Raw genomic sequence first — 24,124 nt, 5'->3', positions numbered from 1 at the left:
AGAGAAAGAGAGATAGCAACAATGACGTTCAATTGATTAACTCTTTTTTAATCGAGATTTTTTTTTCTTGTTTTGCCAAGGAAAGTTTAGTCAATACACAATTACTCCACATATTTGAGGTAGTGAGGTAAAGAAGAACAGCACTCTCAGTTTGTTTTCTTCTATGGTGTAACATCCTCCAAATTGAGAAACAGAAGCAACTATTGCTATATTTGAAGATAAAGTAATCCTTTCTGGTTTTCTTGCTCTATAAAAGCAACAATTTATAAGAATGTGTATTCACACTAAGTGACAAACTGAACCCAATATACTAAACTTAGAATTTGTTGGGTAGGTGCAGGGTTTTATTCAATTTTTGCATATCACCCAATGCCTAGTACAGAGGAGTCAAAGAATTGTGAAATGTCTTTTCTTTTTTAAAAGTATATACGTTTGTATATAGAAAACGATAAAGAACGCCAGCCATTCTTACTAAAATTCATTTCACTTTGCAGAAGGAACATGAGATGATCTTTCACATAGAAACCTCTTTAAAATTATCATCTAATAATGTAAACCTGATCACTGTAAAATCACAAAACACTTCAAAATTTTCTACATTTTAACAAAGCATAACCTTTATTTATAACTTCTGCTTTACATATTTTTTGCAATTATATTACTAAGGTGTCAAATGCTGAAATAAGAACTAATAGGAATGGCCAAAGGCTGAAATGTCTCCCAAGAAGGAGAAAGTCCATAACCTAACTGTTCTTTGACTTCAATCCATACTGTTGATCTTTCAGATATATATACATAGATAGATAGATATAGATATACATAGATACATATCTATATCTATCTATCTATATATATACAATATATAATATTCCACTATTTATAGTGGAAGCTATAAGTGGAATTACCAAATGTAATTAACACAAAAGTCTAATTTAAAAAGTATAAGAAACAAGTAACACCCTATTCTTACTAACTGCAACTGTTTGATCTCATCAGACTTGAGTGACAAAAATAAACCCCCCACAAACATCATACTGCAATTTTAAGACCTTTGTATTCAACATTATGAAACTCAAATCAATCAGTTAAGATGAGACTATATTTCCTCTTTCTATTTAGGAGAGTTTTATCTAGGCAAGCTAAGCTGTTTCAAGAAATTAAATATACCTTAATTTTTCCCAAGAAATCTCTTGGCCAAAAGCTTTTACAATATGGCATACATGGCAAAAGTTCTAGACTAGGAATTAAAGAATCTGGATTCCAACCCCTGCTCTAACTTTTGCTCTATGACTTTAGGCTAATCAGGTAGCCTCTTTCAGTTTACTCATCTGTAAAAAGGCAGAATAACAGCACCTGCCTCATAGGATTGTAGTGAGGAATGAGAAAATATATGCAAAGTGCTTTATAAAGATTAAAACACTACAAGTTTTAGCTAATATTGTTATGATACGGTTGGACTAAATGACTTTAAAATCTAAGATTCCAGGTCCTGTATCAAAAACAAACAGAATCAGAATCCAAGTTTCAAGAGGTTTTACGAATTAAGGAAAAGCATTACCAAAAAAAAAAAATGCACCGTTAAACTAAAGTCACTAAACATTTGATTATCCACTGCATCTCTAATACTCTTTGAAAATTACATTCAAAATTTAAAGAATTCCTTACAATTAGTTTTTAAAGACACTTAAAAGGTTCATTGTTATTTTCCTTTCAATCAAAGGCCTAAAAGTCATTCTCTGAAGGTGAGAAAGAGGTAGGCAAACTTACTCGTTGAAATCTATACTTAAAATATTAACTGTTTAAAATAATAATTGTGCAACCCTTTCAACTTACTTACAATTGATAGAAGGTTCCCAGGAAGACAGGTCAAAAAGTAACAATTTCTACTTCAGAATGTAAAAAACACTTTTTCCCACAACCCAGCCTCTTAACAATTCACAGAAGATGAGTCTGCAATTTCTGCTTTAAACCACCCCAGGCTAACAGACCTTTTAAAAATCCCATGTCCAAACTCTGAGGTACCACATCACACCTATCAGATTGGCCAACATGACAAAACAGGAAAATGATAAATGTTGGAGAAGATGTGGGAAAATTGGAACACTAATACATTGTTGGTGGAATTGTGAAATGATCCAACCATTTTGGAGAACAATTCAGAACTATGCCCAAAGGGCTATAAAAATGTGTATACCCTTTGACCCAGCAATAGCACTTCTAGGGCTATATCCCAAAGAGATCAAACAAATGGGAAAAGGACCACCATGTACAAAAATATTCATAGCAGCTCTTTTTATGGTGGCAAAGAATTGAAAACTGAGAGGATGCCCATCAATTGGGGAATGGCTGAGCAAGGTGTGGTATATGAATGTAATGGAATACTATTGTGCTATAAGAAATGATGAACAGGATGACTTCAGAAAAACCTGGAAAGACTCATATGGTCTGATGCTGAGTGAAGTGAGCAGAACCAAGAGGACTTTGTATACAATAACAGCCACGTTATGCAATGACTAAGATTGTTAAACTGAACCCTTCTCAGCATTACAAGGATCTAAGACATCTCCAGAGGCCTCGAGATAGAAAATGCTGTCCACATCCAAAGAAAGAACTATGCAAGTCGAATTGCTATCACTTATTTTTACCTTCTGTTGAGTTTTGTTTCATCTTTCTGATGGTTCCTCCTGGTGGTTTTAATTTTTACTTACAACTTCACTAATGTGAAAATATGTTTAATGGGTGTGTAAATATAAAGCCTATATCAGATTGTGCCCTGTCTTGGGGAGGGTGGGGGGCAGAACGGGGGAGAAAAATTTTCAACTCAAAAGCATATGGAAGTGATTATTGATAAATCAAAATAAATTAATAAAATTTTAAAAATAATCCCATATCCAAAAAACATTACCTGTGTAGTTTTGTACAACCAACTGGAAAGAACAAGCTGATGAAAGGTCTATTGCCCAGATTCATTTGAAAGGACATCCTATAGAGTTTGCCCAACAGTATGTTTATCTGGGACAGATAACAGATAGAAAAGGTGCTGGTCTCAAGAGTTGAAAACAGCAGTCTGGATTACTTTGGGGCAGTTGCAAAGCTCTTTGATAGCCCTTCTTTTTATACTAATATTTTACTAGTATTGTTATACGGTAACGTCAGGAAATCCCAAAATCTTCAAAGAACTAAATATGAATTTCACACAGACAACCATGGAAATGAACATAGTGAGAATAAGCCATGGCAAAAAAGGGCTATATTTTTGTACATCCTTAAGAGTGTGTTTTGTTTAGGTCTAAACCTTCCCTTAATCTACCTTCTTTCTAATTCTCATCTCCTTTCTCCCATTTCTCTATTTCCGTGTTGAGTAAAATGTATTCCTGTACCCAGCTATGTGAACTTTGACCACTTCATATGAGGAGGTTCAAGTGTCGCTGCCTTTTTGTTTGAATCCACACCTTATGAGATAATTTCCTCAAACCTTCCTTCCCCTGCTCCCTTTTCATTTTTCCCCTCCCTTTCCATTCTTCTTTTAAGATTATCAAGACATAACAGAACCTTTTTATGAGTCCAGATGATGATAGGTTAACTGCATTTCAATATAATTGGTTTCCTTTGCAATCCTAAGTATTTTATTTTGCATTGAAAAACATTATTCTGAAAAAAAGGTCCACAGCCTTTACTCAACTGCCAAAGAGGTCCACAACTTTAAAGAAAAAAAAAAGATTTAAGAACCCCTGCCATTGTGTGTATGTATATAGGGACAGAATGAAATGATTTAGATTAATTTGAACATAGAGTTTGAGGTACTGGTGGAAAATCCACATAAAGATGTCTAGTAAGTAGCTGGAAATGGTAAATAGGAGCTCAAGGGGAAAAACTGGGGCTGCATATATGTGTATAAGTGAAAGAAATAGATGAGATTGTATAGAAAGAAGAGAAAAAAGGACCCAAGACAGAGCCTTGGCATATACACATAACTGGAGAATGAGAGGAAGATGAAAAGTAGTTCACATAGTGTTAGAAACATGATTTGAACCAAGATCCTAACTCTAGTGATTGCTTTTTCCACCACCCTAGGCTGCCTGTCCCTCTCCCTCAGCCATCTTTTCTAGTCAGTCCTTTCTCTCAACTAATATAGCATCTGACGGGGTACTTGGGTGCTTGTGTTTGGGTGCTTGTACTTGGACCCCAATTTCTCCCTAGCCTCAGAAACACTGTCCCTGACAGTTTCTCCCGAGCCCAAGGACCCTGTGCTTAGCAATTACTCATGAGTGGGCCCCAGCAAGACCCTTATCTCTCTCCCTGGTGCAGTTCCAAACAGCACCTGAAGGATTTATTAGTTTAAACTGGCTGTGCACTGGGTCATAAAGACATTCTTACCCACTACTATACTATCCTACCGCCCTACCTTATTATCTACATCCTGGGCCCCTCATTAACTGTATTCTAGACTTAAGACATATGTATAACTCCCTACATCTGTCTTGTCAAACAAGACATTGATTGGTGGCAGACTGGACAACTCTCAGTTACCCTGAACTCTGGTTGACTTAGTGACGTAGCAGGCCTAAAACCACACCTCCATGTGGCCCCCTTGTGGGCTTTTCCTAGTGAACTTGGGGTAAAACGCCTGCGCAGTAGGTACAAGAAGTGCATGTTCTTTTAAGAACTGACCACTCCTTAACCACTCCCTAATCCCACCCTGAATCCCCTAGTTAGCATATTTGGCACATGTTTTATTGTATTTTATCCTATATAAACTTTAACTGTACCTCTCTAAGGTTGCAGGATCCTTTAAGAATCCTTGCCCACTGAAAAGTGTAACAATAAACTTTACCACCTTGGCTTAAAGAATGCTTGAGTTTGTGAATTCATTCCAGATGACTCCTGTACTTAAGTCTTTGAGGGGTCACAACCTCTCAGCCCACAATACATCCACCCTCATTACTTCTTTCCTAGACTATCACTAGTGGAAAGAACATTAAGGACCTGGGTTCAAATTCCCAGCTTTGCCAATTGCTGAGTGCGACCCTGGGCAAGTCACTCAACTTCCCTGGGTCTCAGTTTCCTCATTTGTGAAACAAGGTTAAGGTCCTTTCTAGTTCTGAATCAATGAGATATGAAGATCTATTTTTTCAGTGGGGAGGGAGGAGGATGAGGCTGAGAGTGGAATGATGAGAGAGATGGAGAAATAAAAGAATAATGGAATAAAATCAACAAAGAGAGATGAATCAAGAGATAAATTGAGGGGGCTAGCCTTGGCCAGGATGGGGCAACTCATCAGCTGTCAAAAACGATAATCCTAAATTGCAGCTCTGGTCATGTCACTCCCCTATTCAAAAAGCTCCACTGGCTCCCTCATACCTCTTGGCCAAGGTATATAGTATTCTGACTTTTAAAGTCCCAGATTTATTGTATGTTATTACCCTTCCTACACACTACATTCCTCCCAAAGACTACTTGCTGTCCGTCATACATGCCATTCCATCTTCTATCCGCATGCCTTTGAACAGATTGTCCTCCATGACAGGAATATATTCCCACCTCACTTCAGTCTCTTAAAATCCCTAGCCAGCTTCAAGGCTCAGATAAATATAACCTACTGGAAACTTCTCTGGATCCTACAAGGCCCTTATCCCCTCCCCTTCCTTCCCACCTCAGCTGAGAGTACCTCTCAACCACCAACAACCAAAAGTACCTTAAATTTACTTTGTATTTATAAGTGGTTTACCCCAAAAGAAAGTAAATTCCTAGAGGGCAAGGATTGTTGTTTTGTCTCAAAAGAAAATAAACTCCTAGAGGGCAGGGATTGTTTTGTTTGCCTTTGTATCCCCAGGGACACAGGCAAAGGGCCAGGAGGAAGAAATGCCAAGAGGAGAGAGGGCAGAGGTATTTAAATTTTTTGAAGAGGTTCCTAAAATTTGTAGCCAAAGAGATTCAAAGTAGGACTAGCCCTAAGCAAATTTTGGAGAAAAGATTGTCCCAGTCTTCAACCTACCTAGTCCTACCTCTATCCCACCCTAACAAAAGAAAAAGATCAATCACTGAATAAGCATTTGTGTGATAGGCTCTGGGATACTTAAAAAAAACAGTAAAAAGAAATTCACTTCCTAAGAGGGAAACAACATGCAAACAATTATGTACAAATAAGGTAAGTTCAGGAAAAAGTTGGGGTTATCTCAAAGGGAACCAGGAAAGGTTTCAGGCAGAAGATGGGATTTTCACTGCAACTGGGAGCTGGGGAAGCCAGAAAAAGGAGATGAGGAGGGAGGGAATTTCCAACATGAGACAGTCGGTGAAAATGCATGGAGTTGAGAGATGGAGTATACATAGAATGACAAGAGGAATAAAGTGTAACACCAAAAGGGAAGAAAGGGCTTTAAAGGCCAAACACCAGATTTTACTTTTGATCCCAGAGACAACAGGGAACCAGTGGAATTTATTGAATAGGTTAGTGACATGGTCAGACCTGAAATTTAGGAAAATCACTTTGACAGTTGAATGTAGGATGGATTGGAGTGGGGAGTGAATTGAGACAGGTTGGCCAACTCTCAGGGTGAGTGGAATAGTCTGGGCATAAGTTTATGAGGGCTTGCACTCAGGTGGTACTAGTTTCTGAAAAGAGAAGGGGACATTTATGAGAGATGTTGTGAAGGCAGAATCAACAGGACAGGGCAACAGATTGGATAAGGAAGGAGAGAGAGACAGAGAGAGAATGTATGAGGAATTAAGGATGCAAACCTGGGTGACTGGAATAATGAGGTAAGAAAGTACAAAAGTCCTGAAAGCTTAAAGTTATACTTACCACTCCCAGAGTCTTCTGTAGGAAATCTGAGTTAAACTCTATAATAGCTAACATTTACATAAAAACCTTTCCTCACAAACTAACACCCAAGAGACTTTTGAGGGCCAGGTGGGGCTTCCCCAAGCCCCCTGAATTTGTACTATATATAGGTAATTGTCTAGGGTATCTAAAAGACTATTTTGTCTGGTTCTTACCTAGTCTAGCGTCGTAAGTTTCTCCTACTTAATAAAATATATTTACTCATCCAACAAATATTCAATGCTTTCAGTGTGCTAGGTGCAGTAAGAGAAAAGATGAATAAACGAAAGATAAAAAGATATGGTCATCAACCTCAAAGAGCCCTAAGTTTAGTGGAAGAAATATGATGAGCACACATCTCTGATAAAAGGTATTTTGTAAAAGTGCAATAGGGAAGTTATACAAAGGATAGCCATTGATGAACTCACTTGAACCTTGAGTTCAAATTCCAGTTCTGCTTACTTAGGGCAAGTCACTTAACCTCTTCTAGTTGATCAATTTTCTGAGGTGTAAAATAAGAGAGAAGTTAAAGAGGACCTTTAAAAATCCCTCCCACCTCTAGCTCTAATGGGCTAGGAAATAAAATCAGTCAATAAACATTTATTAAGCACCTATTGTATGCTAGGCAGGGGGGGGGGGACCAGGCCTGTGCTAGGCACTGTGCTAACACCAGGGATACAAAAACAGACAAGGCAGTCCCTGACCTCAAGGAGCTACAATTTAATACACAAGAGAACAAGCAAACAAATATTTACAAACAAGCTATATTCAGGATAAATAGGAAATAATTCACAGAGAGAAGACACTAGAATTAAAGAGTGGTTAGGAAAGGCTTGAAGCCAGGAGGCAGAGAAGCAATTAGTTCTGGCTATAGGATTCAAGAAAGTCTATAGACCTAGAATCATCATAGATCTACATCTGGAGGCCTAAGAAGATTAAACTGACTTGCCCAAGGTCACACAGGTAACAAGCATCATCCTCTGTGTTTCTTCCTTCATGACAACTTCAATAAAAAGCTGTCTACACTGAGTGCCTCCACTTTTTCACTTTCCACTGACTGCAACCCTTACAATCTGGTTTACTTCCCCACTAGATAGGTCTGGCCAGGCATGGTAGCACACCTGGATGTCCCACAGACTTCTCAAACTAGGCATGTCCAAAACATAACTTGCTGTTTTCCTCTCACCTCTTTCTCCAACTTCCTTATTTCTGTTGAGGGCCCCACCCATCTTACCATAACTCAGGTTCACTACTTGAGTATCATCCAAAACCCATCATTTTCACATCCCAATATCCAATCAATTGTCAAGTCTTGTTATTTCACTTCCCAATATTCCTCACAACTTCCCCTCTCTGTCTACTCACATATCACAACACCTTAATTCAGACCCTTCACTCCCTCTCCCTGAATTATTGCAATAGCCTCCTAATTGGTGGTGTCCTTGTCTCAAGTCTCTTCTTTCTTCAATCCATCCATTCATCACAAAGCTGCCAAATTTATATTCCTGAAGTGCAGGCTTGATCGTGTCATGTCATTTCCCATTTTAATAAGTATCAGTGACTCCCCATTACCTCTAGGATACAAAGTCCTCTGTGAGATTCCTGAGAGCAGGGTCTATTTTCACTTTTTTTTCATTCCCTGTGCATGGTGCCTGGCACTTAATAAACGCTTGTTGACTTGCCGACCTGGAAATGAAGGCTGGAGCCAGACGGCGAAATACCCTTCACAATCTGGATCCAACCAATCTTTCCAAGGTGATAACACTTCTATGCTCACTTTTGGCCCAACGTTCTACTTGCAGTTTGCTGTACACCACATTTCCGGCTTCTGTGGTTTTGCACAGGCTAACTAACCCTGTCGTGCCTAGAATGCTCTCCTCTCCTCACTTCTGACTCTTGACACCCCTTGCTCCCTCCCCCAGACTCAGTTCAAGGGCTACCTCCTTGAAGAGGCCTTTCTTGGCTTCTCCTCCCCCCACTCACCTTGTATTTACGTTGCAAATACTCTGTTATTACTTATCACAGCCCTGGTATTCTCCCAGTAGAAAATAAGCTCTTCGAAAGCAACGACAATCTCCACTTTCGTATTTGTATCCCCAGAGCCTAGCGCAGTGAAGAGTACATAGCAGGAACTTAACAAATGCTTGAGTTTGATTGCTTCAAGGAAGAAACCCAACCCAGGATGATGATGTACCGGTCTGAGACAAGGGCAAAGAGGTGAACATCGAAAAGAGGGTGGGCATGCAGCCCAAGGCGAGCTCCCTACCCCTGCGGTGGTGAACACCCTTCAGCGCTGGGGCACAGCTAGAGGCTCAATAGATAAATCGCTGGACCGACTGAATCCAAGGAAACGAGAGACCCTCCCACCCCCTCCTTCCCCGTCGGTTCCGATGCGAGCCCTCAGGTCAGGATGGAAGCGGCAGCCCCAGTTCCAGACTAAATTCCGTCGTTATTAGACCGTTCAGGGAACAGCAAAAACAAACCTCACCAAGCAAATTCGATCTGCAGGACCCGTGGGGTTGGTGGAGCGTTAGGCTCCGCTCCATATGGATCCCACAGACTTGTCCCAGCCTGCTGAAGGAAACCTGGCTGAGACCCCTTTCCTCTCTCCATAAGCTCAAGCCACACGCCCCCAGAGAGGTCAACAGACACCTGAAGAGTTGGCACACATCGATGCGCACAGCCCGAAGCCCCGGACCCAACCAAGCCCGGCAGCCCGAGCTGACCCCGGGTGCTGGGGAGGGTGGCCGCCTCAGGCAGAAGCAGTACCAAAAGCCTCCGGGAGAACCCAAACGTGACGCGACTCGTACCTGAAAGTGGCCAGAGCCACCTCCCGAAGCCAGTGCTGGTAGTCGTGCTGGCGGCGATTCGAGGCTCAGGTCCCCCAGTGACGCCTCTCATAAAAACAACAACCTGCTTCACAGGCTCCTGCTGCTGAGGCGACGAAGACGACCGGCGGTGGCACCGAAGGGCACGCTGGGACGTGTAGTCCCTCTTCACCGCTGTCTTGGAGGGAAGGTGGAGTCGGAGAACTACGATTCCCATAGAGCAACGCGGCCTCGCCGTTGGGCGACATCAGGAAGCAGCTGCTCGCCCAGGGTGTCAGCTGTGCTATCACAACATCCGGGCCTTAGCGCTAAAAGAGGAGCATGAGCTCGTTGTTATGGAAACGGGTTCGGGGACTTCCCGGGCGCTGATTGTATCTACTTTACTCTGATTGATCTCGAGGGCCGGACCTGCCTCGCTTTAGCTCTTCCGCTCTAATCTGGGGAGTGACGGGGCTGTTAGTGCAGTAGCGGGTGGGGTACTCTTGGCCGCCTCCCCGCCCGCGCACAGCTGGTTTTATTTAGCGTAGCGGAAACCGCGTTTGCTGAAGAGATTAAAGGAAATGGTAAGAGTTTCCTCTGAAAATGATGGAGGAGGACGGGGAGGATGAGTGATGAGGCTGGGAGCGTGGGTGTGTAGGGAGGGAGTATTTCTGAGGATTGATGACACTTAGGAACCGGGGCGGGGACAGGTATAATCAAATCTCTGGCTACCTCGGTTATAAAGGAGGGCAGACCGGGTTGGGGAGGGGGAAATTTGCCTCAGAAAACATAAGCTGTGTTGATGAGCAGAGCCGCTAACCTTTAACCCCCCAGCAAGAAGAGCTGCATGAAAACGAGGCGCACAGAGAACTAGATTGTGTTCTTACCCGAACTAAGTGGCTCTGGAGTAGAAGGTTAACTGGGAGCTTGGACGGCCCCTTATTTAGAGCAAAGGCAAAGAAAAGAAGAAGTGGGGGAGAGGGGGAAATAAGTTGTTAGCAAAATATGTAACCGTACCTTAAATTGGCATGGTAAATTTCAAAATATTTTCGCTTTCAAGGTATTTGCAAAAGTTCTAAGTTATAATGTAATTTAAAATGCGGTCTCGTAAGGGACCGCAGTTGCTGACATGATATCCAGGCATACTGAAAAGAGCACTGGATCCATTGTCAGAAGACCCCTCCCCTTCCAGCTCTAACCTTCTATTATACCACTATTCTTTTCTGATACCACATAAACAATGTCATGATGAAGTAGAAATTACCAGTAATTAAATTGTAACTTTAAGAACCAAAGCCTAAATGTTAAGGGTCAAATACGCTGAGCACTTATGTACTGAGTTAACAGTGTGGGAAAAAAAAATAAAAACTGCCAAATAATTCTTTGGTCTAAATTTTATTGAAGCTTCCTGTTTTGAATGAACTGGATTCTCACAAGTCAAAAGCAGATATAGTAAGTATAATTGATCAAACACTTTTACTAAGCACCTACTGTGGTTTAGACCCTGAAGATACAAAGATAAAACGTTTCAATTCAATAGTATTTATTGAGTTCTGAGTACAGCACAGTCCTTGCAGCACTCAAAGAGCTTACATTTTTGTGGGCACATATGCTGCAAAATATATAGTAGAATACATATACTTTTATGCCTAGTGTTGTTCCTCAGGAGTTACAGACTTACAGCTTTATATGTCTTGGAAAACAGCATAGCTAGCCATAATTGCCTGCTCATTATATTCCTTTCCCTCTTCCAGGACAAAGGGGTGACCGACAACCCACACCTAGTAAAGATTAGGAACTTAGGAATGGAACATTTCTCAACTGGGGAAAATTCCCCTTCCCAAAACCAGTCTGGGAAGTTTAGTGGTAGCAGTTATCCAGAAAGATTATAAAGGGAGCTAACTGAGGATGGTCTAGTGAGAAAGCACAAGTCTCAGACCTGAGAGACCTGGACTCTCCAGGCCTGGGTGCAACTGCTAATCAGCTGTGTGACTTTAGGGAAATGATGTAACTGTTAAGTGAATCAGTTCCTTCCTGCTGTAAAATGAGGATAATTATACTACTTCTCCTAGCTTTCAGGGAGATAAAGTAGTGGATATGAGAGTGCTTTGAAGAAGTAAAACATGTTCTATAAGTGTAAGCTTTTACTATGTTTAGTATATAGTGAAGCATTTGTGAGGTGGGCCATGCCTGTTGCTATTTTGGGTCATCGTTTTCCCCAGAGTAAATGTGGGACTATATCCTCCATGCTTGTTGGGTGCACTAAAGATCACTAAGAGCCTGCTTACTTATTTCAACTATTTAAAATCTTTAGTATTTATTGGAGTGTAATGTGAATTGGTTCTATTAACCAGACAATTGCTATAACTGAATTGCCTTTTCTTCCCTCACATCTCCCACCCCCAACACTAAGACCTAGCTGCACATCTTTGTTGCAGATTTTCACTGTTTCAAACAGGGGTTCAGAGATTTTTCTAGGGATATACTTAAGGATGCATAAAAGCAAGATATGCATAATTAATTATTGTATCATTTGATCTAGATAGCACTTATGCCCTGGGGAAAGTCCTCTGGAACCAGTGGTTTTTTTGTTCACAGACTCCCTTCTTCTTCAGTTGCTTTATCTCACATTCTTTCCATCTTCTAGTACTTAAACCTAGAGTCCTCAAAGAAGATATCTCATTCCTTCCCACCCTCTCTTGTGATGACCATTCCTTCTTTTAGGATATAAAAAAGCCTCTCTCAGGAGCCCCTAGTGAATCAAAAAGATGGTTGTCTACAGGCAGTCTACCACTGTAGTTGATCACAAAAATTACCACGAAGAATTACATTTCACACAAGTATGGAGGGTTAGAAGAATTTTATGAGCTGCATAGAGTTTTCTATGTTTTTCTTTCTGTCATTGGCAACTAACTGGTTATCTAAATTCAAAGTACAGGCAAGTCTCCCTGCTAGAAAAGAAGGTAAGAGGACTCAAAGAAGGCTATTCTACTCTTCAAGCTATCAAGGAGAATATAGAAAAACAGAGAGCTTAAGACACAGAGGTAAAGAGATCTTAAGAGGCAGAAAGGAATTATGACCTATGTCAGAACATTGCCCACTAGTAGAATGTGATAGGAGAAAGAGAAGAAGGACCATTGAATACCTATAGTTAAATAATGTATCTCAGGCCGTTTTTTTGCTGAGAGTTAGGGGACCTTTGACTCTCTGAAAAGGAAGCAGCTGCTTAAACCCCAAGGAATGATAATATGGATCTGGGGTGCCATTAGGGGAAGAGGTCATGGAGTAAGGATCAGAGGAAAGAGACAAGTAGTGTTTAAATGAGTAAGTGTTCACTCTCCTTGAGGGGTCTTCAAACAGTGGGTGGACAACCAGTTGTGTATTTATAGTGGAGGTTTCTTTTGTGTATGAATTTGGCTTATATGGCCACTTGAGGTATCTTCAAACTCTGAAACTGTGTGATTCTATTAATATGGTAAGGAGTACTGAAACAACTATTTGTCTATCTAACATTAATAGAAAGAACTGCTGTGTTCCTGAAGCATGTATATGAGAAATAACGCAGACTCCCAAAACTTGTTACCCTTCATTGCTATTCTATGGATTCACGTGGGAACAAATTATATGGGCAGAAGGAACATAGAAAGTATTGCTAGGGATGATGATGTCTTAAATAAGAAACTGAAACCCTTAAGGACACAGATGGTATTTTCATCACAACTGAAAAAAAGGCAAGAGCTAAAGAGAAAAGCAAAAATAGGAGCAACTGTTTAAGAAGATGCTGTCTGAACTTAGGAACTCTGATCAACACAATGACCAATTACAATTCCAGAGGACTCATGATAAAACGTGCTGTTAAGACCAGGTAGAGAGGTAATGGACTTAGAGTACAGAATGAGGCATTTGTATATATGTATGTATGTATGTATGCATGCATACATAAACACAGATACATTTGTATTTTTGGACATAGCTAACATGGGAATTTGTTTTGCTTGATACATATATTTGTAAGGGATTTGTTTTTCAATGAGGGGAGGGAAAAGTAGGAGGGAAAGAATTCAAAACAGAAAATAAAACTGAATTAGAAAAAGATACTGTATGAGATTGGGATATGTAAACCTGTACTGCAACTAGAGGCAGCTAAGTGGTACAGTGGACAGAGCACTGGACCAGGAGTCAGGAAAACCAGAATTCAAATCCAGTCTCACCCACTTACTAGCTGTATGACCTTGGGCAAGTCACTTAACCTCTGTCTGCCTCAGTCTTCTTAACTATAAAATGGGGATAATAGCATCTACCTCACAGGGTTTTTGTAAGAATCAAATATTTTAAAGTGCTTGGCACAGTGCCTAAAACATAGTAGACACTTAATAAGTGCATTTTAAAAACTTAAAAGATAGAAATGATAGGCTTTCAAGCATGGAGTACACCCTAATGAGGGCTGGTAAAAAATGAATTTGCCTAGAATCTTGCAAATCTAATCAAATAATTTAAATGGAAAAAGAAGGAAGAAGAAGAAAATGGTCTATCTACCAATGTAGATAACACAGAGAATTTTTTTTAAGAATTCAAGTCTTGTTTTTGTTTTTTATTTATTGAGCATTTTATTTTTTTCCCCAGTTACATATAAAAACAATTTTTAACATTCATTTTTAAAACTTTGAGCTCCAAATTCTCTCACTTCCTCCTTCCCCACCCCACCCCCCATCGAGAAGGCAAACAATTTGATATAGGTTATACATGTGTAGTCATGCAAAACACTTCCATAATAATCATGTCGTGAAAGAAAACATAGGCCAAAAAAAACCTCAATAAAAGTTTTTAAAAGTACGCTCCAATCTGCATTCAGACACCATCAGTTCTTTGGGGATGGATAGCATTTTTCAGTCTTTCAGAGTTGTCTTGGATTGTTGTATTGCTAAGAGGAGCTAAGTCACTCGCAGCTGATCATCCTACAATATTGCTCTTACTTTGTACAAAGTACACTTCATTTTGCATCCGGAGAATCTTTATAACATAAGAAGAGCAACAAAAGTAGAGAAACCCAGTAATTTATAGAAGATAGGACCCAGAAAATGAATTCTCAGGCTTCAGATATCTGTATACAAATGAACAAAGTATGGGTGGGTAACAAGCAAAATGAACTAAATTTCCTAACTCAAGAAGACAGATTTACCCTTATTTAACCTGAAAATTGGGGGGATGGAGCAAAGGAGGAGGTAGCAATGTAAATTTAGAAACTGTATTCATATGAGGAAATCCAGGAACCTGAGTGGGGAAGTATGATAGAGAGCATTTGGGTAAAGATCAGTAAAGGAAGATGCAAAAGTCATACTGTCTTAGGTTTATACCCAAAACACCCAGATAGAAGCAAGAAATAGATAAATTTTAGAAAAGATCACAAATGTGGCATGAAGACATAATATCCATAGTAGTATTGTGGGACTGCAGTTATTCAAATATCTACTCCAGCTCTTTCTGCCAAAAGCAGTGTAATTAATAAATTCTTGATTCATCTTCATTATAATTTCATCTTTTAAAAGGTAAAAGAACCAGCAAAGGGGAACTGATATTCGGTACCTGATTTTCACCACCAAGCAAGAACTGCTTCTTCAAGCAAAAATGACAGTAGCCTTGGGAGGATATAACCTTCCAACTTAGAATTATGATAAGTTTCAAAAGATTTAGGGAAGGAACAAATATAATCTCATGGATTAGTACTCTGAAGGGTAAACCACCCAAGAAAGGATAGAAAGGTATAAAGAATCTAAAGACAAGAAAAAATTCAGATAAAAAGGAATTTTCTAAAAATGCATGAAGGACTTAATAAACTTTTTTTTAAAAAACACGTACAGAAGAGAGAGGAAGCAGGAACAGACAATAAAATACTAAACGAAGCACTATTCTGTAAAAAGTGTCAAGAATGTTAAAGCTCACAATGAACTAAGACTGACAAATGCTAAAGATGACCAAAATATGGGAAAAGAGGAGGATCAAAGCAGGGGCATGACTATCAGTCAAGAGGGATAGAACAATAATAACAGAAGACAGAAGAAACAACTTAACTCTTCTGTTGTTTCTATTCTTTCTGCCAAAAAGAATGATTTTTAGACTGGAAAGAATAGAAGCAAAGTAGCTAATGGGGAGGTAAAACCCATCACGAGTAAAGAGATAAGAAAACATATCTAGCTGCCTCTTGGGAATTATTCTGCAAGGCCTAGATGCCTAGATTCATTCCACAGTTCTGAAAAAACTGGTGAATGTGAACTGAGCCACTGCCAGTTGTCTTTACAAAATAGAGGAGAACAGGATTGGCGAATGGCAAATGTCCTGGCTTTTTTAAAAAGGGAAGAGAGTGGAATCTGAAAACTATAGCCTAATGAGTTTGCTTTGAATTGCTAGCAAAATGTTATACTTAAAAGGATGATGAGAGAATATCTAAAAGGGAAAAAAATTATCACAAAGAGCCAGTGTGGCTTCATTAAGAATAGATTATCCTGTACTAGTCTTTTTATTTTTTTGACAGTTTCTAAACAAGTAGATCAGGGAAATGCTACAGTATTATATATAATTTCAGCAAAAATGTTTGACAGTCTCATGTGCTATTCTTATTGACCAGATATAGAGAAGTATACCAACTGAAACTTCCTGTTCTATCTTTCACTTTTTCCCCAGACCACCATTGATTTAGGCTTGCCTTCTCTCCTCATAGGCACTGCCCACCATCCTTGCATCTTTGACATTTTATTCCTCAGTCTTTCCAACCCTGCAGCATTCCTACCATCTGCCATGAGTTGCTTCTCTCTTTTCTCTACATCTCATAACTCCTTGGTATTATCCCCCATTCTCCCCTCCTTCACTTCAGTCTCTAATTAAGTGGTGGTCCTTCTCAGCAAGGCCAACCCTTCTTTATGTACCATTAATCCCAACCAGTTGCTTCCACAGTCACCAGCATATTCAGTTATTCTCATTCTCTCTCTCCCTCCCTCTCTCTCTCTCTTTCTCTCTGCCCAAGTCTCTTTGGTCTTTAAAACCCCCACTAGACCCTTCCATACCCTTAATCTATCATCTTACATCTTTCCTCTTTCTTATAGCCAAATTCTTTGAAAATCACTGCCTCCCCTTTTCCTGTCACTCAACCTTTTTACCACTCAGATGAAATCGTTCTCTCTAAAATTACCAGCCTTAAGCATCTAGCTTCATGACTTTTTCTCAGTCTTCATCCTTCCTTGCCTGTCTTCTGTATTCAACACTATCAACTACCATATTCCCCTAGATGTGCTCTTTTCTCTGAGTTTTCGTTATACTGCTTTCCTGGTTCTCTTTCCACCAGTTTGAACATTCCTTAGTCTCCTTTGCTGGATTATCATCCATATCATGTTCCCTAACCATGAGTGTACACCAGTGGTGTCAAACTCAAATAGAAACCAGGGCCACTGAACCATATATAAGGTTCCCTGTGGACTACATATAGACTTAGAAAACCACAAATTAACATCATCTATGTTTTATCGAAATTTTATTTATTTTGTTAAATGTTTCCCAATTACATTTTAATCTGGTTCAGGCCCCACTTGGAGTGCCCACAGGTTACATGTTTGATATATTTAGTGTAACACCAAGACTCTGTCCTGGATACTTTCTTCTCTTCTCTCTACACCTGCTTACTCTGTGACTTCACCAGCTCTAATGGGCTCAGTTATCATCTCTGTGTAACAGGTGACTCCCAGATTTATGCATACTTCTCTAGTCTCTTTCCTGAGCTCTAGTTCCACACCACCAAGTGTCTATTGGATATTTCATACTGGATGTCCCATAGGACTTCAACCTGTCTAAAACAGAACTCATTCTTTTCTCCCCTAAATCTGCCCCTCTTCTGAACTTTCCTATTTCTGTCGAGGGTACCACCATTCTTCTAGCAAACAAGATTCACTTGTTCAGTCATTCAGTCATGTCTGACTCAACATGACCAATGGACAAAGTCCATAGTTTTTCTGGCAAAGGTACTGGAGTGATTTGCCATTTCCTTCTCCATTGTGTCCCCATTTTATAGATGAGGAACTAAGGTAAATAGGGGTTAAGTTACTTGCCCAGGATCACACAGCTAGTAAGTGTCTGAGATCAGATTTGAACTCAGATATTCCTGACTCCAAGCCCAGTGCTCTATCCACTGTACCGTCTAGCCTTGAGTCCTTAGTGCCACTCATTCATATATTCAATCTGTTGCCAAATATCACCATTTCTACCTTTATAGCCTCATTTGTGTATGTTTCCTTTTCCCCACTTACATGACTACAGCCTTAGTCCAGGTCCTTAGCCTGTCTTGCCTGGAATACTGCCACAGCCTCTTAACTGATCTTCCCCAGGTCCCTCTCTTTACCACAGTCCATGCTCCACACCCCAACCAAAGTGATTTTCCTTGAGTCCAAATCTGACCATGTAACTCCTCTGCTTATTGCCCCTAGAATCAAGCATAACTCTGCTTGTCATTTAAGCCTTCCTGGCCTTATTACACCGAACTCCCTTTCCTACATACTGCAGTTCACCCCAGGTGACCTTGTCATTGTTGCTCATACACAGCACTCAGATAGCCTCTCTGGAATGCATTCCCTCCTCAACCACCTCTTTGAAACCCTAGTTTCCCTCGTGGCTGAGCTCAAGAGCCACCTTCTCCACGAAGTCTTTCTTTATCCCCTTATGCTACTGCATTCTCTAGAAATCACCATGTATATAATTTGCATAATCCTTTATGTGGTCTCCCCCAGCTAGACTGTAAATTCCTTAGCATCATTCTGCTCAAAGGGAAAGACTTTCACTTTTATCTCTGTCTTCCCAACAAATTCACTTTATTTCTCCTCAAGCTTCTCATACTGTTCCCCTACATCTCCCTACCAGATAACCTGACAACCCACTTTACTAAAAAAACTGAAGCTGTCCATATTGGACTCTTGTCTTCCCTACTCAACATTTCAAAAATCTCTTTATCCATTGTCCTATCCTATCCTTCTTTGCATCAGTCTTGGAGTATGAGGTAGTCCTTTTCCTTGCTAAGGCTAATCTTATTATCATTCACTATTCTGTTTTCTCATCTTCAATTTTTCCTTACCAGCTCTTTCCCCCTTCCTACAAATATGCCAAGGTCTTCTGATCCTTAAAAAAACTCTCCATTTGACCCTGCTGCAATCTCCTCAAGCTTTCATCTCCTTTTCACTGCTTATTTGTTGTTGTTTGGTCATTTCAGTTGTGTCCAACTCTTCATGATTTCATTTGTTTTTTGGTTTGTTTTTTTCTTTGGCAGAGATACAGGTGTGGTTTACCATTTCCTTCTCCAGCTCATTTTACAGATGAGGAAACTGAGGCAAATAGGGTTAAATGACTTGCCCGAGGTCACACAGCTAATAAATGTCTGAGGCCAGATTTGAACTCAGGAAGACGAGTCTTCTTGAATCCATGCCCAGCACTCTAAACTCCTAGAAAAATTCACATATGCTCCCTATCTCTACTTCCTCACCATCCACTTCATTTTTCCCCCATGTAATCTAGCATTATACCCACCGCAATGAAACTGCTCTCTCAAACATCACCATGATCTAATTAATTTTCTCACTTTCTCACTCTCCTTCACACTCTACAACTTATGAAATTGTACATCACTACTTTACCATCCCTAGTTCCTCCTGTAACTTCCATGGCTTTGCTCTCTTCTGGCTCTTCTTTCAGGACTGGTCCTTTTCTACTCTCCTTTGCTAAATCATTATTTTTCTTCTGTACCTCAAGTATAAGTGTCTACCACCCAATCTATCTTAGACCACCGTTTTCCATTCTTTTTACCCTTGCTGATCTTATCTGCTCCTGTAGGTTCAATTACTATCTTCTACACAGGTTTTCTTACAAATCTATATATCCAGCCCTAATCGAACTTCTGAATTCCAGTCTGTATTGTCAGTTGCCTGCTACATACAGGTATACATGTCCCTTCCACATCTAAAATTCACCATGTTTAAATTCACTGTCCCAACTGAACCCACTCTTCTTTCAAAATTCTCTGTGTTCAAAGAAGGCACTACCAACCTCCAGTCACATAAATTCATAACCTCAAAATTATTCTTGACTTTTCTCTCTCTTTATGGATTCAGTCAAAAAGATATGAATAGGCAGTTTTCAATGGAAGAAATTAAAGCTATTAATAGCCATGTGAAAAATACTGCAAATCACTAATAATTAGAGAAATCAAAGTAATGGGCAGCTAGGTGGCACAATGGATAGTGTGGTAGGCCTGGAGTCAAGAAGACTTACCATCTTCCTGAGTTCAAATCTGGCTGTGTGACCCTGGGCAAGTCACTAAACCCTGTTTGCCTCAATTTGTTCATTTGTAAAATGAGCTGGAGAAGGAAATGGCAAACCATTCCAGTATTTTTCAAAATTTTTTAAAAAAAATCTCCAAATGGGGTCACAAAGAGTCGAACATGACTGAAATAATAACAAAAATTAAAGTAACACTGAGGTTCTACCTCAAACCCATCAGATTGGCAAAGTTGACCAAAAAAAGGAAAAGGACAAATATTGGAGTAGCTATGGAAAAACAAGAAGTACCTTAATGAACTGTGGTTGGTGCAGCCATTCCAGAAAGCATAGAAAGCAATTTGGAACTATGACCCCAAAGTCATCAAACTCTACATGCATACTCTTTCCCAGTGATACCACTACTGGACCTATAACCCCCAAGGGATCAAAGAAACAGAAAATGGACCCATACATACTATGAAAATATTCATAGAGGGTCTTCTTGTAGTAGCAAAGAACTGAAAACTAAGGGGATATTATCAGTTGGAAAATTATTGAGCAAATTATGATTATATGATTATAATAGAATACTATTGTGCTCTAAGAAATGATGAAAGAAACAATTTCAGGTAGTTTTATATGAGCTGATGCAGAGTAAAGCAAACAGAACAGGGAAAATAATTTGTACAATAACAACAATGCTGTAAACGCAAATAACTTTGAAAACCTTGAGAATTCTTATCTAGCAATGACCAACTGTAAGTCTAGAGGACAAGTGATGAAATATTCTTCCTGACAAAAGAGAGGGTCTCAGAGAGCAGGATGATAAACACATACACACACACACACACACACACACACACACACAGAGCACCAATATAGGAAGTCATTTTGCTTGATTATTCATATTTGTCACAAGGGTTTAGTTTTTTTATTTTTCCAATGGGGAGTAGGAGAGAAAGAAAATAGATTTTTGTTAATTGACAAAAATAAAATTTAATTTAAAAATTATATTTAGTCAGTTATCAAATCTTGTCAATTTTACCTCCACAATATCTCTAGAATCCATCCCTTCTCTCCACTCACATGCTTATCACCCTAGATCTGAACTTTATCAGCTCTCACCTGGGCTACTACCCCCATAAGTGCCTCATAATTGCTCCTCCTGCCCTTAATCTCTCCCATTTTAGTTAATTCCCCTTCACGTAGGTGTCAAATTTCCTAATGCACGAGGCTGAATAGGTTGCTTACTCTCTTGGTCTAAAACCTTCAGTGACTCCCTTCTACGTTCTAGACCCTCTACAGTCTGGCTTCAAACTGTTTTTCTGTCTCTGTTTCATATTACTCCCCATTCATGTATCTCCCCTGTGTTCTAGCCAAACAAGTTTACCAGCTGTTTTCTGAATTTAACATATCTTCCACTTACGTTCATATATACAAACTGTGTTCCAAGCCTAAAAATGCACTCTTTCCTCATCTTCACATTAAAGTTTCTTCCATTAAGGTTTAGCTTAGAGGATCCTTGCGTTGTGTAACTGTCCCTAATCTTCCCTCCCTGCAATCTTAGTGCTTTCTCTTCACCCCCTTAAATATTCCTTCCCTATCCTGTCTTAACATTTATGTCTTCATGTTATATTACATAAGTAGGATGTAAGCTCTTTGGTGGGAGCAGGAAATATTGCATTTTTGTATCTCCACAACTTGTCAAAATGCCTTACACATGGTGGGCACTTGATATTTACTGAATTGACTTTGTCAAGTAGAGTAGTGCTATATATCAAACTTTCTGGGAATAATATGATGTGTTTATCTTTTAGGAAAAGAAAATTACTTCAACTAAGAAGAAACTGCCTCCAAAGAAACAACCAAAGCCTATAGACCTTCCTCCCTGTGTAAATCCAGGCAATCCTGTATCTTCCTGTATGCTGGATCCACCTACGCTCCAAACATCTACTACATTGTCAAAAGCTCAGATGATCATGTATAAAACAACTTCAGAGGGTTATGGTGAAATAACACCTATAGCACCATTTCTTCCCTGCAACTTTTTTCCAAGGAATAACACATTTACAAATCACCTTAGACTGACTGGAATGTTTCAGAATCATTATCTGAACACTGTTCTTGACAGGGGCAGAGTCATTGACTTTCCAAATTTTCAACACACTCTTTGAAAACACTGTATGTATTTACATGGAAATTTTCATTTTGGAAAAATGTGCATTTAAAATTAGGGCTAAAAGTAATTCATGTAACAAAAATATTTGGACCAGGTTGAAAATACTTTAAATGAATAAACCAGGTGGTTAAGGTAATTGTCTTCTCACCTGAATGACAGATCTTTGATTTTACTGTTTCTCACATCACCCCTGTGGAAAATTATAAATAGTAGTTACCTCTCAAAGATAATCTATTCAGAATAGGTGAAGTAAATAAATATAATAAAAGAAATAAAATTGGATATATCCTTATCTAAGCTATTTCTTTACACTTTGGATTCAAGTTCTTCAAAAGAACTTCAGAATGTTTTTATTATTTCATTTGTATGCAAAACACCTTTGTTTATAAGTTGCTCAAGGAAAATAATGAAGTAGAAGAAGAATTTGCTCCCATTCATTCTCAGATTTTTTAATCTTTACTTAAAAAAGGCAAAATAGCAAATTAAACAAAAACTATCAGATGTTCAGTGTGTCAGTACCTATGTTTCTAAAAATACTTATTCTGTGTTTCCTACCTAAAGATTAATTTCATATTAACATGTAACAATTCTATGGAATTCTCAGGAAGTATTAACTGGTAAACCATCCCCCTCGTTAACGTATAGATGAAAAAAATGTTATTAGAATTAGAATAACAGGCTTTTGAATAACCATAGGAGGAATTCAGAGTAGGAGAGGAGGTACTCAGAACAGATGAACTCCTTTCAGGCAAAGTTTTGAAAGTTAAGCATTTTCATGGGAAACCCATATGTCAAGAATAGAATAGTTACAGAAAGAAAAATGAGAATAAAATGATTGAATTTGACAGACTAGTTATATATAACTCACTAAACCAAACAGTATCCACAAAGTATCTGGCTGAAATGTGTAAACTATCATTATACATAGTCACTGCACCACATACCAAAACAACTTCAGATTGCCACTGGCTTCCATTCTTAAAGATCTCACACAGTAACTATAAATGGTCTCATTTCTAAAGTAGATATTTGGTAGAAGCTATACTAATGCTACTACCTAATGTATAATAATGTTTTCAAAACATTTCCATTTTATCCTCATAATTCTGTGAGGTAGGTAAAGGAAATGCTGTCATTTGGCAAATAAAGGAACTAAGGTATAAGGAGGTTATCCAAGGCAATGCAGAAAGTGGTAGAGCTAGGATTTGAACCTAGGGCACTAAAAGGTCCAGTGAAGAGTGACTAAAATGTCCAAAAGAAGATCTTCATTGTAAAGACAGAGTGAAAAATAGGGCTCTTCAAAAAAACAGGCAGAGATGATTTCTTCTATATTGGTAATATAGAAGAAACAAGTTCATATTCACCTTAACTGTTGAATACTTAGAACAAGGATTTAACCCTTGAAGCTTTAGAGCTAGTTTTTAGACAAATAAAAATGCTTTACTGGAGAGTAAAGTAGCAAATATACTGTCTTGTATAATTAAGTATTGTATTATTCCAAGAAGTAAATTTATAGATTTCTTTACCCCAGAAGATGGAAACTGCCATGAGGTATTTAGATAAATTAATGATGCATTTCCAGCATTTTGACACTGATAGTATGGTAGGCAACTAACTCCTCCCACAAAGTACCACAAGGGACAGATTGGGGTAAATCTGTCACACTTTCTAGCTTCCTTAGCCTCTGTACCACTGTCATAATATTGTATAGAATGCATGACTCATCTAACCTGAAATATGGCATTTCCCTTAACTGTGTTCCAAGATGCAGCTAGGTGCCACAGTGGATAGAACACTGGGCCTAGAGTCAGGAAGATCTGAGTTCACATATCGCCTCACACATACCTAGTAGTTGCGTGACCCCAGGGCAAATCACTTAACCAATGTCTGCCTCAGTTTCCTCAACTGTAAAATGGAGTTAATGATAATACCTTTTTTGCAGGGTGATTGTGAGGCTTAAATGAAATTATGTTTGTAAGGGGCAGCTAGGTGGCTCAGTGGATAGAGCTCTGGCTTTGGAGTCAGGAGGAC

The 24,124-nt window shown here is 39.2% G+C and overlaps 2 protein-coding genes across 3 annotated transcripts in view; one reads left to right on the top strand and one right to left on the bottom strand.

Moving 5' to 3' along the window:
- Positions 1-9,748, bottom strand: part of CCPG1 (cell cycle progression 1) — a 53,296-nt gene extending 43,548 nt beyond the window's left edge. The window contains exon 1 of the mRNA XM_020981272.2: positions 9,631-9,748. The gene's annotated coding sequence lies outside the window, so the exon portion shown is untranslated. The remainder of the gene's footprint in view (positions 1-9,630) is intronic.
- Positions 9,749-9,888: 140 nt separating this feature from the next.
- On the top strand, positions 9,889-22,600 carry PIERCE2 (piercer of microtubule wall 2). Of its 2 annotated transcripts, XM_020981296.2 has the most exons (3): positions 9,902-10,211; positions 11,032-11,079; positions 21,732-22,600. In XM_020981296.2, the coding sequence occupies exons 1-3, from the start codon at positions 10,209-10,211 to the stop codon at positions 22,086-22,088; spliced, it is 408 nt and encodes a 135-aa protein (XP_020836955.1). In that variant the 5' UTR covers positions 9,902-10,208; the 3' UTR covers positions 22,089-22,600. The 2 variants fall into 2 exon arrangements, with proteins under 2 accessions (XP_020836964.1, XP_020836955.1); XM_020981305.2 differs by lacking the exon at positions 11,032-11,079 and having other exon boundaries at positions 9,889-10,211.
- The last annotated feature ends 1,524 nt before the right edge of the window (positions 22,601-24,124 follow it).

The sequence above is a fragment of the Phascolarctos cinereus genome, unplaced genomic scaffold (assembly GCF_003287225.1).
Source record: "Phascolarctos cinereus isolate Bilbo 61053 unplaced genomic scaffold, phaCin_HiC Scaffold_3;HRSCAF=262, whole genome shotgun sequence".
Classification (NCBI taxonomy): domain Eukaryota; kingdom Metazoa; phylum Chordata; class Mammalia; order Diprotodontia; family Phascolarctidae; genus Phascolarctos; species Phascolarctos cinereus.
The sequence above is the reverse complement of the archived record's forward strand: the minus strand, read 5'-3'. Positions and strand labels throughout refer to the sequence as shown.

Bases quoted from the DNA above. Each gene is read 5' to 3' on its own strand.
- PIERCE2 (XM_020981296.2), top strand. The intron at 11,080-21,731 runs GTAAGTATAATT...TTTATCTTTTAG, and splicing joins ACAAGTCAAAAGCAGATATA to GAAAAGAAAATTACTTCAAC.